General features: G+C 39.5%; 1 protein-coding gene across 1 annotated transcript; it reads right to left on the bottom strand.

The window, feature by feature from the left end:
- Nucleotides 1-876: 876 nt before the first annotated feature.
- Nucleotides 877-10431, bottom strand: LOC104599666 (DHHC-type zinc finger family protein). Its single transcript, XM_010262288.3, has 9 exons — nt 9811-10431; nt 8641-8754; nt 8115-8525; nt 6385-6453; nt 6211-6282; nt 5986-6114; nt 5747-5827; nt 5417-5617; nt 877-2488 (listed from the first exon to the last, which is right to left on the bottom strand). Exons 1-9 carry the CDS (start codon nt 9853-9855, stop codon nt 1385-1387), a joined length of 2226 nt encoding a protein of 741 aa, XP_010260590.1. The 5' UTR covers nt 9856-10431; the 3' UTR covers nt 877-1384.
- Nucleotides 10432-14639: the final 4208 nt, after the last annotated feature.

Here is a 14639-nt window from a genome sequence, read left to right as displayed (position 1 = left end):
CCATTCTCTAAAATGTTATTTCTGGGTTAAAAACATTCAAATTCTAAAAATGGATCATTCCCCAAGTTTCTGAATCAACTTTTTTTATGTGTTTGAAACCAGTCAACCGATTTCACTCTACGGGTCCAACTCCCAACTCATGGTCATGGTCTCGTGGAAACAAGCTGAAAAAATGAAAATCAATCCATGTTAAAGAACACTGCTGGTTTTCCGATTCCTCGATCCTAGTGAGGCTTGAGTCTATGGTTTCAACTTGGAGAGTTCCAACATATGAAAGGCCTCCCAAGACCCTGCTCACCGGATTGGGTTTGGGTGTTTCTGGTTTCCAACTCCAGAGGGTCCCGCCTCCGATGAAAACAAGAACCAACCAGATTATCTCACCATGTGGCCTGATTAGAAAATTTCACCTGGAAAGAGACCTAACTGACCCACCACTCTTCAGAAGAAGGGCTTTCTATATTGTTAATGCAATAAATGCAAACCCTACTGCAACCGGGATTTTATACTCCAAAACACTTATTTAAAGGACCCACCTGGAGAAGAGCATCATGGCAAAACAGGACTGAATTAGTGATAGCAAAAGGAATCGAACTGTTTGGTGGAGATGGCTCCACCAGTCTCATGTCCTTTATCTTTTTAGGCAAATAAGACCAGACTCATGTCCTTCAGGATGGGACAAGAGACAAAATGACTGCCCTTCAGGAAATGGAATCAAATTTTAATAATTCACCTTACTGGAATGTTGGTACATACAAACCTGGAATTAAATAATGCTGGGTTCTTTTTAAAAGCTTTTTGCATGTGCCCCTGGGCAGTTGCTTTTTGTCCTTGGGTTCAGGCCAGTAGCTTGAACAGTATCAACCACAACTTCAACAGTTAACAGACCAAATTACTGAAACTCAATAAAATAATTTACACGAGACTACCAGTTGAAGTCCTGAATCCTGTTCTTTCTCTCATTTGCCCTCTCGTGTTACTGAGATCCACATGAACAACAGCGCAACTCAGAAACAACAGGGTTTAATAGAGAGCTCACAAAGAATTGATTCCAGAATGCACAAAATTGCACAAGTCTCTGATCACCATCTGGTTTACAACAAAAGCAAATGCATGCAAAGACTACCATGACTTCAGCGTGTTAAAGAAAAAAACAGAACCCAACCTTGAAAAGAGGCTGAAAGTCGCCCTCTTGGTCTATGCCATCCATCAAAGCCTCAGTTCAAGAATGCAAATATAAAGTTAAAGAGCTCCATGGGTTAGAAGTTCCCTGGATGGTGCATCCACGTGTTTTCGTCATCCCCAGAAATTGGGCAAATGATCATGTAACAATTGGCATATACTCTCAACTCTAAGGCATCTCTTGTCACAAGCTTCATGTCCCAATTTATCTTGACTTGAATGGTGGGTCCCTCTCAGAACCCCCTGGGATGAACACAGGGAACTGATTTGGAGCAACGACTCTACCTGCTCTAGCCTCCCTAGATAAGACATTCTCCTGATCTGATCTCAAACTTGTATTGGCCTCGCTTCTTGTAGTATCCTTGACCGGGACACTCAAAAGAGGGCCACCAAAGAAGATAGAATCCCCCGTGTACATCAGCTTCTCCGACTGCTGAAATGCAGCCTTTGCTGCAGAAGATTCGGATGGCGGAATAGTAGGCTTTCTAAAATAGTTGATTGTCTCTGCATGACTGTGTGCTACTCCAACTTGTGCTGAATATCTAATTCGGGCATCTAATGCAGATTCAGCAGTTCTAGCTGACACAGGGACTGAGACATACCTTCCAGCTTCTTGGTCCCAAATGACAGATGTTCTTTTACTATCTCGAAGAAGAGAAGTAGTTGGAGCTGATAGTAGCAGGGGATCGGTACTGTTACCCTTCTGCATAATCTTGTCATCAAATCCCGAGGAAGAAGATTGGAATACTGGGTTGTTGAGAGTATTGGGCAAAACTGCTCTACTAGTACGAGTAGCAGTGAAGGGCCGCTCAGTTACAAATTGGGGCACTGCATTTGTAGCATTAGGAGGACCTGAAGAGTGGTCTAGTGGGAGAGGACTCAACGTGACTGATTCATGAACATGGCTCGGACTGCTGAAGCTACTTGCACTTTGAGTTCCAGTTTCATATTCATCCCTGCTAGCAAGACTTGGAGCATACGAGTTCCTCAAAGGAGATAACCTAAGGTCACTCTTTATTTCTTTATTTGCCCCCATATCAGTACTCATGCTACTTCGGCCACTCAAATTTCCACTGGAGCTGAGATCAAGATCAGGCAAGCGGCGATTTTCAACTGGCCGGAGAACAGAGGACGACGCCCTAGCTTTGGCTGCTGCTCTCACTGCCTCACTTGAATCCAACTTGGCAAGCTTCCAAGCACTAAACCGCACATTCTTTTTAGGCATCTTGCCTTTCTCTGCTACTCCAGCAGCATCTGGATCAACTGTCGATGGTACCATTCCAGGCTCCAAGTGAGGAACAACCTCATCCTGATATAATCAGTCCAACAAGCAGAAATGTCCATAAATGAAGGGGTTAGTAGTCTGTACAAAAACAAAATTAATTTTTAAGGAATAGGTGAGGGAGATACTAAACTACGAATTATTATTCTAGACCATAGTTCTTCCCAGTTCCCCTTCTGTGTCCTCTTTTTTTTTCACAAGACCAGTTAAAACCTTCTAATGGATCCAACTATTAAACCAGAGAAAAAGACTGAGACATACAGCTCCTATAATGAATACTGTCCAGTGGGAAGTAGGAACAACTTGGATAGAGATTCCAACACCAAGACCTCTCATACTAGAGCTGAGAAAACCTGAGCCAGTTGTAACTCCCAAGTATATTTGGAATCCAGTGCTTGAAAAGGAAGAAAGAAAGTTGCCCAAGGAAAGTTGACTTTAATTAAGGGTGTACTGGCTAGTATTCCAGCTTTTTATGTCCATTTTTCCCATTCCAGTAGAGGTAGCAGACAAAATAGAAAAATCCATGAGGGACTTCATGTGGATTGGTTGAAAGGATTGCACAAAGTATTATTTGGTTAATTGGGAGTAGATTATTTGCCAACCTCTTCCATGTGGTGGTTTGGTGTAAGAAAGGTCAAAAGAACCAATTTGGCTTTGTTAGGAAGATGGTTCTGGCATTTCAACTCCGAAACTAATGGGCTTTTTATGTCCATTTTTCCCATTCCAGTAGAGGTAGCAGACAAAATAGAAAAATCCATGAGGAACTTCATGTGGATTGGTTGAAAGGATTGCACAAAGTATTATTTGGTTAATTGGGAGTAGATTATTTGCCAACCTCTTTCATGTGGTGGTTTGGTGTAAGAAAGGTCAAAAGAACCAATTTGGCTTTGTTAGGAAGATGGTTCTGGCATTTCAACTCCAAAACTAATGGGCTGTCGGTTGAAAAGTATAGCTATAGTGAAAATGGCTGGGACACAAGCACCCCCCTTGCAGCCTTATGGTTGCAGTGTATGGAGAGGGATTTTTAAGGCTTACCCTCACTTTCTGAAATCAATATAGCTTGGTAACGGTGAGAAGCTAAAGTTCTGGACAGATCCATGGTGCGATGAAAGTCCTAATGTTATCTCTTTCCTGGGCTCTATTTGCTTTCTAGCAATAGAGATGCTTTTGTGGCAGATTATTGTGGTTTGTAGGGGGTAATGTTGTTTGGTCCACAGATTTCAGAAAGAACTTCAATGACTGGGAGTTTCATTTAGTATTAGATCATTTGGTTATGCTGCAATGTTAAGCAGTTAACCCCCCAAGCTCAAGATTCCAGATGCTGGAAATGGTCCAAATCTAGCATGTTTTCTGTTAAATCTTGTGTCTTGGTTGGTAGCTTGGAAGATATGTCTTACTAAGCAAATGTAAAAAAGAAAGGGGTTAAATCTACCAGATCATCTCTGTCCCTTGTGCAGGATAGAAGAAAGAGTATTCCAACCATCTCTTCCTCCACTGCAATTTCACTTACAAGATTTGGATTTTCTTCTTCAAGGCCATCTCTTACCAAGGATGCATGCAGGATTCTGTTCAGGCCTTGTTACAGGGATGGAAAGTAGCTGGAATGGGCAGGAAAGGCAGTTTGTTTTGGTCTACTATTCCCTTGACAGCATTATGGTTTGTTGGCTGGAAAGGAATCTTAGATTTTATAAGCAGAAAAATAGCCCTGTGGAAAGAGTGCTTAATGGCATTATTGAGGCTCTAAGAAAGTGGTTATCAAATACAGCTCACTTCAAGGAGAATTAACTTTTCTTCTTCCTTTTTGGATGTAAATATTTTTGAGGATACTTCAATCCTTGTGGCTGTACAGGTTCCAATCATATATTAGAGAGAGAGAATCAGTGAGACAATTAAAAAATGCAAAAGAAATGAAAAGAAGCTTCCTAAAACTAAAGTGAGACATAAAAGGTTTGACTAGAAATGAGAACCCATCAGAAATATTACAAGAGTATCTAATGCATTTTCACCAGTTTTGTAAAAGATGCAAGGTGAGGTGCCAGGATCCCCGGATGTCTCAGGAATCCATCTTGAGAAATGATGCTGAAGCTGTTAAGCATTATGCCACCTCATTTCAAATAAAATGAATTAAATCACAAACAATTACAGGAAATCCACAAAAGTAATAGAGAAAAGTTTCTTTAGAAAAAAAAAATTAAAAAAAAAAGTGCTTTTTGCAGGAAAAAACAATATAAATGGATCAACTATGTTGCACAGCAATGGTTGCATACCCTGAAGACTTAGTAGAATAACCTAGGCCCCGTTTGGCACATCTTTCCACGCAGTCTGTTGGCTATTTAAAAATCCGGCAGACCGCATTGTGGTCTTTTTCCATTTGGTTTGCAGGAGATCTAGTCGCCAAAAGACATTGTGCCGAAAAGACGCGTGAAGCCCGTTTTGGGCTATTTTCAGGAAGCTCCAAATGGAGCTTTTAGGTTTTTTTCAACTCGTCTTCGCATGGAAAGACACACCTTAACCACACGGTCTTCAAGCTGTCAAGATCTTGATGCAAAAGCTCACTACATCTTTTGACTGTCTGAGATTCCAGAAGATCTTTCAAAAAAGACTTGCCAAATGGCCCCCTAGTAACCTAAACATGTGACATGTCCATATCACAAGACAACGGACAAACTGTTAAAACTGTAGAGCATGGGGTTAATCCTTCTGTTAACTAGAGAATGCAACGTTGTAGCCTCACACACATTTTGAAACATTTAGTAGCATATACATCCAGATGCTTGCATTGATCTGATCTGGTGGACTTCTCATGGAATCTACCATCTCAAACCTATTAAATGATGGATCCCATCTTAGACAGAAATGCCACAATATAATTTTAACTTTGCAATCCATCTTTCTAGTTTCCCAGACAAGAATGTCAACTTTATGAAATATACAGTATATTCTCAAAGGTTGTACCTGGTAATCCACAAATACTCTTGGAGGGGTACACCATGCACCCTTATATTGCAGGCCAAGAGAACTTCCACCACTTAAGCCTGTTGTAGCAGACCCTGTCGGAGAATAAAGAACATTCGGCATCTCCTCATCTACAGATGCCCCAGCAGGTGCCTCACTCATGGCCCTCATTGCCACAACATACTCATATGTTGTAATGCCCTGATAGTGACAAATAGGAGTAAAAGAAAAGAAATATCAACAAGAAACTTTGAAATATGCATATCCTTGTAAAAATTGTTTTTCTTTTTTTATATGAAAAAGAAATACCGAAGGAAAAAACTCTCTCACCTTCCTTATCAATAACATGTGGAAGAAGAAAAGTTCACCCAAAGGCACACAAGCTAACAATGAAACTGCAGAACATATAGACTGCATAAATAAGGAACTTAAGATTAGCATAAGTGATCACCTAGTCAGTATCCACTCTATCTCTGAATTTATCATAATGCCTCTGATAGTTATAAGTTGTTCATATAATCTACCATGTAGATATTTCAGAATTGAATTGTTTGACAAAGAAGACATACCACAACAGTTGCAAATGGAGCACGTGAGAAGCCATTGCCAAGCCTCTCAACAATTTCATTCTCCATGTCCCTTTTATCCACAAAGCAGCGCACTAAGACAGCAATACCTACTCCAGCTTCAATAACAAGCTAAATGGGAAGAAAAGGACATCATTAACTAACATACCAAGCAAAACTCAATACTAGTAGCTCTGAAAAAATAAAGGATAGAGCTTTTATGTATACCCAGATGAGGCTTGTGGCCATAAGAGATATAAAAGTTACATAGTTTTTCCTCCCCACGCAATTGTTAAGCCACTGAATCCAGAAGAATGTTCAAGGTTAACTTCCTAAGAGCATTCTCAATAACCAAGAAGTCCAAAAAAATTGAATGTCTGGTTATGTAAAGCACAAAAGTACCCGACAATGATGATCAAATCCATCCACACATTTATCACAACTTCTACAATGTTTGCTGAACTTGCGCACCTACAAGATGAAGAGTCTCAGCCATAAATGACACAGAAAAGGCACAAAAGAGGAGTCTTCTTCCATCAGTTTATGGATATGTTCTCATGTCAAAGCTATAACCCTCCCATTACAGAATAAACACCACAACTAAAAGAATAAATTAGACAGAAAAAAAAAAAGAAACATTAAAGGCCACATTGACCAATGTTGGCCCCTGCCCTACTATCTAGAGTCTTGGGAGAGTAGAGTGGATGAGGACCTAACATTTGGTATTTTTCTTTTTTCCTTTGGTTTTTGCAAGTAGTGGCAACTCTTAGACTCAAATTCACATTCTCATGCTTGTCAGGCCAAGATTTTGTGTCATTGCACCAAACAACAGCCCCTAGTAATCCTTATGAACATCAAGGTTCAAAGTATCAATATGCTTGGTTCTCAAAAAAGTATATTAGCCTATCAGGACGATTATTATTATTTAAATCTATTAAAAAGACCAAAGTCCATGTCTTTCACATATTGGCAACCCTGAAAACCAATATGTATCTTATGACACAGTGATACGTATCAACACTTTTAACCTTGATAAGCATTACTTTTATTTATTTCTTTCTAATTTTTAGACACAAAAAGTGAGAAAACATAATCAAAACCAGAAAGGCAACTTTGGATACAGAATAAATTAAGTCAAGTTAGAGTAACATCAATTTTCAGTCTTCAACCTAGACTACAATGATGGGTTTACCATTCCTTTTCTTCTTTTTGTAATTGATAAAAGAACTCACACATAAAAAAGAAAAGAAAAACACTGCCCTTCTACCCCACAAAGGGGAAAAAGGGAAACCAGGCATACAATTATAAGACCACAAACTAAAAGAAGAAAGTGATATAAGTCATATAACAAAAGAGAATGGGATCTCAGTTCCCTGTAACTAGGCCCTCAATTCTCCTGAGAAAGCAAACTATCAGCCATGGAATTGGCAGATCTCAGGATCTAGCTGATCAAGATGTTCAGCCCAGCAGAAAAATCTGGCCTCTCTACACATGAGCTTGAATCTTTGGGAGCTACCTTATTCATGATTCATCCATCTTAACGTTTTATGATACTCCCTAGACAGCAATCCACTAAATAGACCACAGGTATGCACCCTGGAGAAAAGCTTAAAACCTCTACCCTCAACAAGCTGCTCTCTCCCATGTGTCTGGGAAGGCCGCATCGACTGCTAAATCAGGTTCACCACCCTTTCCGGACCATGTGAAAACTCCAAAGCTCCAGCATAATAACTACTAAGAAACCCTCTTCATTATAAAAAATTATCAGATACACTGGAACTGGATGTCTTTTGATACATATAACTTGGATTAGACTAAATACAGGCCCTCAACTTAATGATGTTTGTTATAGAGATAATAAAACACATGTTATCAGTATGAAGTATTTACGTCTCCGTCTAACAACTTGTCTGTACAGAAGTATAGAACTTTTAACATCACAATTAAGCTTTAAAGAGTTCACCCACTTAAGGACTGATCAATAGACTATTAGAGGCATTAAGATTAAAGATGCTGAAAAGGCAACCAAAACCAAGGACCATGCAGTCCTAACACCAAGTGAAAAAAAAAATGTTAAAGATGTAAGTAGGACATCTGTCTATCCTAGCAATTTTGAAAACATGGAGTACTACCTCAGCATTGCACAATGTGCAGAACAAGGCATCTTCGGAATTCCCTTGTGGATCAGTGGATCCTTCGTGTTTGCAGCAATCTTCATATACAAACAATGCACAGCAAATTCCTCCAATGCTGAAACCAGTTGATGATTTTCCACCTGGAAGGGCAACTGGAATGTCCCCTCTTGCAACTTCACCAACTGAACCCCTTTTGCTAGAGTTTCCTGTTATGGAGCTTCTAGAAGCTGATGATGGAGAGTAACGTGCCCCAGTGCCACCTCCAAAATTACCAGTAAGGTTCATACCTGGTATTCCCATAGCTGTATCTGGTTTATTCATTAGCTCACCATTAAACTTTGACATAATCCCAGGATCAGCAGGGTTAATTGCTGTACAACGGACATAAAGAATGAAAACAAGAAGTGCCTGTAATACAAAAAGGAAAAGGCAAATATCAAAAATAAATAAATAAAATGCTACGTCTCCATACGAGAAAACAGTTGAATCTTACTTGGTAGCTCATTGAGATCATTAAACATACCACAGGAGTGTAAGTTCCGAATGAAGCATATTCCAAGATAGGGCCACCAAGGAAAGGTGCAAAAAAGGCATAAAATGCAACAACTAACAGGAAGTATACGGTAATTGCAACAACCTATTCCAAGGAAAGAAAGAAACAAAATGATTTCACGAGTCTGTTAGTGCCAACATAAGAAAATAAATAAAATGAAAACAAAAGCTACGAGTCCCCAAAAACCCACCAAAAAAAATCATTATAAATGAAGAAGATGCCCCAAAGGATGGCATAAAACTAATTAACACAAGGTAAATCAAATTATGAAAGCAAATGAAATTAGAAGAAGCCAATCCCTAGCCATTTCATGTTAGTATGACCATCCAAACCATTTCTCAAGGAAGCTCTGTTATATAATGAGCTCATAACAATTTATTGGATGCAAGTTGCACTGATGAAACAGAAAGCACTTAAGATATTAGTTTAGGAGTAGAGACACTGATAAATCTCATACTAGAAAAATATAGATTTGGAGCGATATAGCAGTATCCAATTCTTTAAAGGTTATGTCAACCTTTATCCCCAAAATACCAGAATAGCAAATGACAACAATAACATTAATATCAAAGTTAGCATTTTTATGTGAAGAAGAAGAAGAAGAAGAGTCAAATAACCAAGTAACCAACTCAAGCAAAGTATTAGTCCTTTATACACATTTAAAGGCTAAAAGTAGAAAATATAATTATACCCAATTAATTTCTTGTAAAGCAAGAGAAACTAGCCAATACATTATCACAAGAAAGGGTTCGAATTAGAAATTAATATAATTTTTTGTGTTATAGGCGAATAATCTGTCAGTTGAAATAACCACTGGTCAAAGAACTGAGAAAAACCCACATAAAATCATGCATTAAACCATAACTAGGAACATTTAAGAGAAACCTAAACCACAAAGCAGAAATATCCTTCAGAAACAAAACAAGAAAATGGGGGAAAAATTAGTCACTCAACCAAATTCGAAATGATTCACAGAAACATGAAAAGCAAAGACCAAAAGTCATGGACTAAACCCTCTTTTGAAGCCTTTCGACAGATACGCACCTCCTGAAACTACACCTTTTGCAAACCCAAGGCGCCATTTGAAACCAAACATTCACTGGTTCGAAGTAATGTGCTCATTCAAGGAGAGAAACAAACCTGAAAGGTGTGGGCAGGAAGTTGCCACCCATGGCGCCTCACCATAACTGCTGAAACGATTTTGCAGATACAACCGAAGCTCTGATGGATCCCCTTTCAGATCAGAACACAAGAAACATAAAAAAGCCCCTGGAGAGAGAAAAAATCTGCTCCTCTCTCCCTGTGTCTCTCGTTCCCCCCTTCCCTTCCCCCCTTCCCCCTCTCCCACCCTCCCCTCTGTATCGAGACAAGGAGCAATTTCTCTTTCCTTCTGCTTGCCCAGACTCCTTAACTCCAAAGTCAAAAAAAGAAAAAAGGGAACCACAAGTGAAGAGAGAGGAGAGAGGAGAGAGGAGAGAGAAACCGTGAAAGAAGTGGGGGTGTGGGGATTTCAAGAAGAGTAAAACAGGGCTCAAGACACAAAAGGAACCGTTGACGTTGTGGAGTGAAGAGAAAGGTCTGAAATCTATGAGAGCTTTGATTGGTCCCACCAAAACAATCACTTCACTTAAAATCTTCTCTGCTTCTGTAACCTGCACGGCATTAATGGCCACCTAAAAGAGATTAGATTCTTTCTGGACGGCCAGAGGCAAAAGCGGCCGTTTTCCCAGCGACAAATCTCTGTGAACTGCCATACTAGATCATCCGCCCTTTTGGACAAAGCTCCCATTTATCTGATTGATCCGAGTAAAAACTTTTACAAGGCGGTTCCACTTCACTGCAACAAACGTGGCAGCCCAGACTGATACTGCCTGGCAAGTTATTTCTTCTCACCCATGGAAAGCCTTCTGCCACCTGGCAAAAACGAGTCTCGGGAAACAGAAACGACAAAGTGGGTCCCACTCTCACACCTTATCTATCTCTATCTTCATGGGAAAGGGAAGACTTGATTTTGACCATCACACCAAGCACAACGTCTGTGTATGAGCGAGCGTTCCCCACTTCCCAGCTCGTGATGGGGTTAGAACCTAGAACTTAGAATAGAATATAAAAGACAGCGTAGGTCCCACCTCTCTCTGCATCTGGGATTGGGGGAGATCTGCTGAGAGCATCAGACCGCACAGAATGCTCGTGATAGGGTAGAAGTGACAAGGTTGGTCCCACCCTTCCCTGCAAAGAAATCAACCCCAAGAAATTCTTGATGCCAAGTTTCAATCATGATTAGACCTTACGCACTTTTAAATTTGCTAGCAGACAGCGAATCATTTTCATGTATGATAATGGCAAGGGGGACTGCTAGGCTGTCAAGAGGGCCACCAATTTGGCAAAGTTCCGGCCATTTAAGCCATTCAAAAGGTGCATCTAGATTGGGTTCACACTAATCCCATTTTCATCTGGACGGCTTAAATGCTTGACACAGCCCCCCCCCCCCCCCCCCCCCCCCCCATTATGATCCTCCAACCAGCCTAGTATTTATCCAACATACTTTTAGCTTACCCGGTGGGGCAGGTAGATGATCTCACCCACTTTTGCCAGGTGGAGGAATCCTATGGCAGAATAAGACACTCTCCACCCTCCACCCAAATTATCTAAAGCCATTTAAAGCTTTAATTTAATGTTTTATTTAATAAGGACCTCCTCAAATTGGGGTGTGGAGGCTGACATAGCCACGTGGCAAAGGGTTTAAACTATGGTTTGCCACATATGTATGCGGGGCCCAACCATATGCCAATTTGCCACAAAAAAAGGACTTCCTGTATATAATTAAGCTGCTGAATTAGATATCTCCTCTGGATGACCTACCCTAATATTAGCCACGTGGCAAGATTTTTTTGGGATCAAAATTTGCTTTATGGGCAACCTAGTGGAGGACTGCAAAGTGCAAACAACTCCACTACAAAACCAAGCCTAATTTACAATTGCAAGACTACCAACCATGAACCAAATGGGAAATTAATATGTTTTTGTTGTTTTGATAAACTGGTTCTTGTGTAGTTTAGTAGAAGATGAGGTTAGCTTGTACAAAGCTACAATGCAGTTGGCGGTTTGTAGCCTGGGAAAAACCTAAACCTAAACCTAATCTAAGGAAATTCCCTTTCTTTATTTTTCTTCAATATCTAATGAAAGCATTTGACCAGGTCTCATGTATAGGAGAGATACCATTCCATTCTGTCGTATCTCTATAAAATTCATACAAATTGACTATGGGACAAGCTATGAGCTGTGGCATGTGTGAATGTATGTCACTATTATGAGCACCCCACTTGAGGGCCCACCTAATAATACAAAGGGAGCAGAGTTTGCCAAGTAATCTACACACAAATTGCCCTCTCACATCTGATCAATTTGATGTATTAAACACATCCATATGTCTTCATCTAGGCTTGGTGGGGCCCATGTAAAATGGTCAAGGATGGTCTCCTTTTTTTTTATCTCTGTGAATGGGGATGTACAGACCTTGGACTTTGGCAACAATGTTTCTGTGGTCCTTCAGTAGGACATGTAGGGTGTTTTGTTTCCACTAGACTAATGGAGAGAGGTGATGGACACAAAACCAAAGATGGGTTGCTTTGAAGACCACGCATTGAGATAATGAGATTCTTCAGACAACCTTGTAAAAACTTTCAAAGGGACTCTGGCTGGGATGTGGGAGGGGAGAGTAGTATTTTACAAATGGGAGTTTGGACTTTTAAAAGGAAATAATGCTAGTCAATGGCTAGGACAAACCCCACCTAGGGCCCAGTGTTGTTGGTTCCTCTCTCTCTCTCCATGGAAATTTGTCAACTTACATGTTACAAACAAGGTATGTTCTGTCTATTTGTATTGCTCTCTTGGCTTCTTTCCTAGGTTTAAATCAATGGGTACCAAAGTAAGCTTAATTCATGTGGGGGTGACTAAGACATTATAGGATATGGTGGAAGCAGTAGCACATGAGGAGAGTGGAGTGAGAGGAGTCCAATTTGTCTCGAGGCTATGAAGTGGAATCCAATGGCAGTGACCACAATTCCCTTAATCCAAGTGGCTCATTTGTGAAAATAACCGGTCCAAAAATGATGGGTTAAGGCTGCACTTGATAATGGGTAGGTTCTACCCGAAACTGATGGAATCGGCCTTGAATCGGTCTTGAACCAACTCTATCCAGTCTGTTATAGGGTAGTCTCTAGTTCCAAATTCCCTACTTAGGCCAGTTTTACAGTCTAGGGGTTTACTCTACCCGGATTGATCCGACGAACCAGCCTTACTTGGCCTTGGTGGAACTGAACTTGCCTTGAAATAAACCCCAACATACTTTTGGGGATGTAAAGATTTGAACCTAAGCACTCATGGTTACAAAGGCCATGGTCTCACTGACATTGAGGCTCAACTTGGAAGGAGGACAAATACAAATATGTAGAGTGCAAAACCTTATATTTTATATTATTTTGTATGTATTTGCACTGTGTATATTTGTACTTGTACTCCTTCCAAATTGAGTCTGAGTTACTTATGTGATTTGATCATTTGTTTCCATTTTAATATTTGAATGTGTATAAATAATGTAAAAGTTAATATTTACACATTTTAAATTAAAATTATAAGTTTTGAACTGTATAATGATAACCTACATATTAAGTACTCAATTTAATCAATAAAAATAATATAATTTTTAAACTATATTATATTTTTTTGAAAATCAAGTATTTAAAGACCTGAAATCTACATGGTAGATTCTGGTTCCAAAAACCTAGAATCAACCCCTACATGGTAGGTTCCATGAAACCGAACCGAACTAACCCATGCTCACCCCTAACCTCAAATTGTGTGTGTATGTGAATGTATGTATATATAAAGTATGTATTTGCATCGATTAATTTGCTTCTCTATAGTTAATGCCACTTTCTAAGAATCTCATTAAGGCTAAGGCTGCAAGTTGGGTTGTCCAACTTGAAGAATTTGAATTGCATCATGCTCAAATTAGGATTTAGGGCCCTTCAAATCCTATGAAAATGTGACAAATTCCAAACCCAACCTAACTTAAGTTGTGCCAATAGAATGATAGAACCTCTCTCCACCTCTTGTTTAGCTAAGGTATCTACTACAGAATTAGCAAACCTCTTAACCCAAGACCACCCTTTAAGTAAGGTGAACTCACTCACTAAATCACAATTGATTTTTTTTTTTATAAAGGATGGTGCAATTCATTAACTACAGGTGTGCCAATAGAATGATAGAACCTCTCTCCACCTCTTGTTTAGCTAAGACATCTACTACAGAATTAGCAAACCTCTAACCTCTGGTTAGCCACCTGATCTTCTTCCTTTCATTGTTGAAAAAGCAATAATTCTGACACCCCCCCCCCCCAATCTTGTAAGTTGTAACCAGCTAATCACCAGTTTAGAGTTTCCTTCCACAAATATCTTTTGAATGTTCATTTGCTTTGCCTTTTGAATGCCTTCCACTAATCACATTTGATTTGTTATCATCAATTAATTGCACTTCTTCAAAAATGAATTAAGACAGAGAATTTAGATGTTTTCATAATTGTAAAAATTATTCTAACTCTAAAAAAAGGGTAAACCAAAATAATAAACTTTCTCTGAAGTCAATGTTTATAACATTTTTCCCTCTCCATTAAATACCTCCTTTCCTCTCCATCTGGAAAAGTAGGTATATATTGGATGGATTGGGTCAAGTTAAGTGTTAATCCAAGACCAACCCAAGTTTAGACCCAAACTAATGACAAAACCAAACCCAAAGCCAAATTTCTTTTACTTTCACAGCCTTAATTTTAATTCTTAAATGCCTTCTTGACTAATAACATTTTTCCTAAAAAAATAGGGTTTAAAAACTGAAGAGAAAACTCATAAGAAAAGAAGTTATGTGAGGGTGCCCTCATTATAACTCAATGAGAGTTGCCCTCCACCCTTTCC

The sequence above is a fragment of the Nelumbo nucifera genome, chromosome 7 (genome assembly GCF_055504915.1).
Source record: "Nelumbo nucifera cultivar China Antique chromosome 7, China Antique-T2T, whole genome shotgun sequence".
NCBI classification, from domain to species: domain Eukaryota; kingdom Viridiplantae; phylum Streptophyta; class Magnoliopsida; order Proteales; family Nelumbonaceae; genus Nelumbo; species Nelumbo nucifera.
Note: the sequence above shows the minus strand (reverse complement) of the source record. Positions and strands in the feature narration are given on the sequence as shown.

What these genes read in the sequence shown, in the direction of transcription:
- LOC104599666 (XM_010262288.3), bottom strand. Translation starts at nt 9,855, where the DNA reads ATGGTGAGGCGCCATGGGTGGCAACTTCCTGCCCACACCTTTCAG. An exon ending in GATTTGATCATCATTGTCGG is followed by an intron (nt 6,283 to 6,384) that starts GTACTTTTGTGC and finishes TTCTGGATTCAG; the next exon opens with TGGCTTAACAATTGCGTGGG. An exon ending in TGGCCACAAGCCTCATCTGG is followed by an intron (nt 6,115 to 6,210) that starts GTATACATAAAA and finishes CTTCCCATTTAG; the next exon opens with CTTGTTATTGAAGCTGGAGT.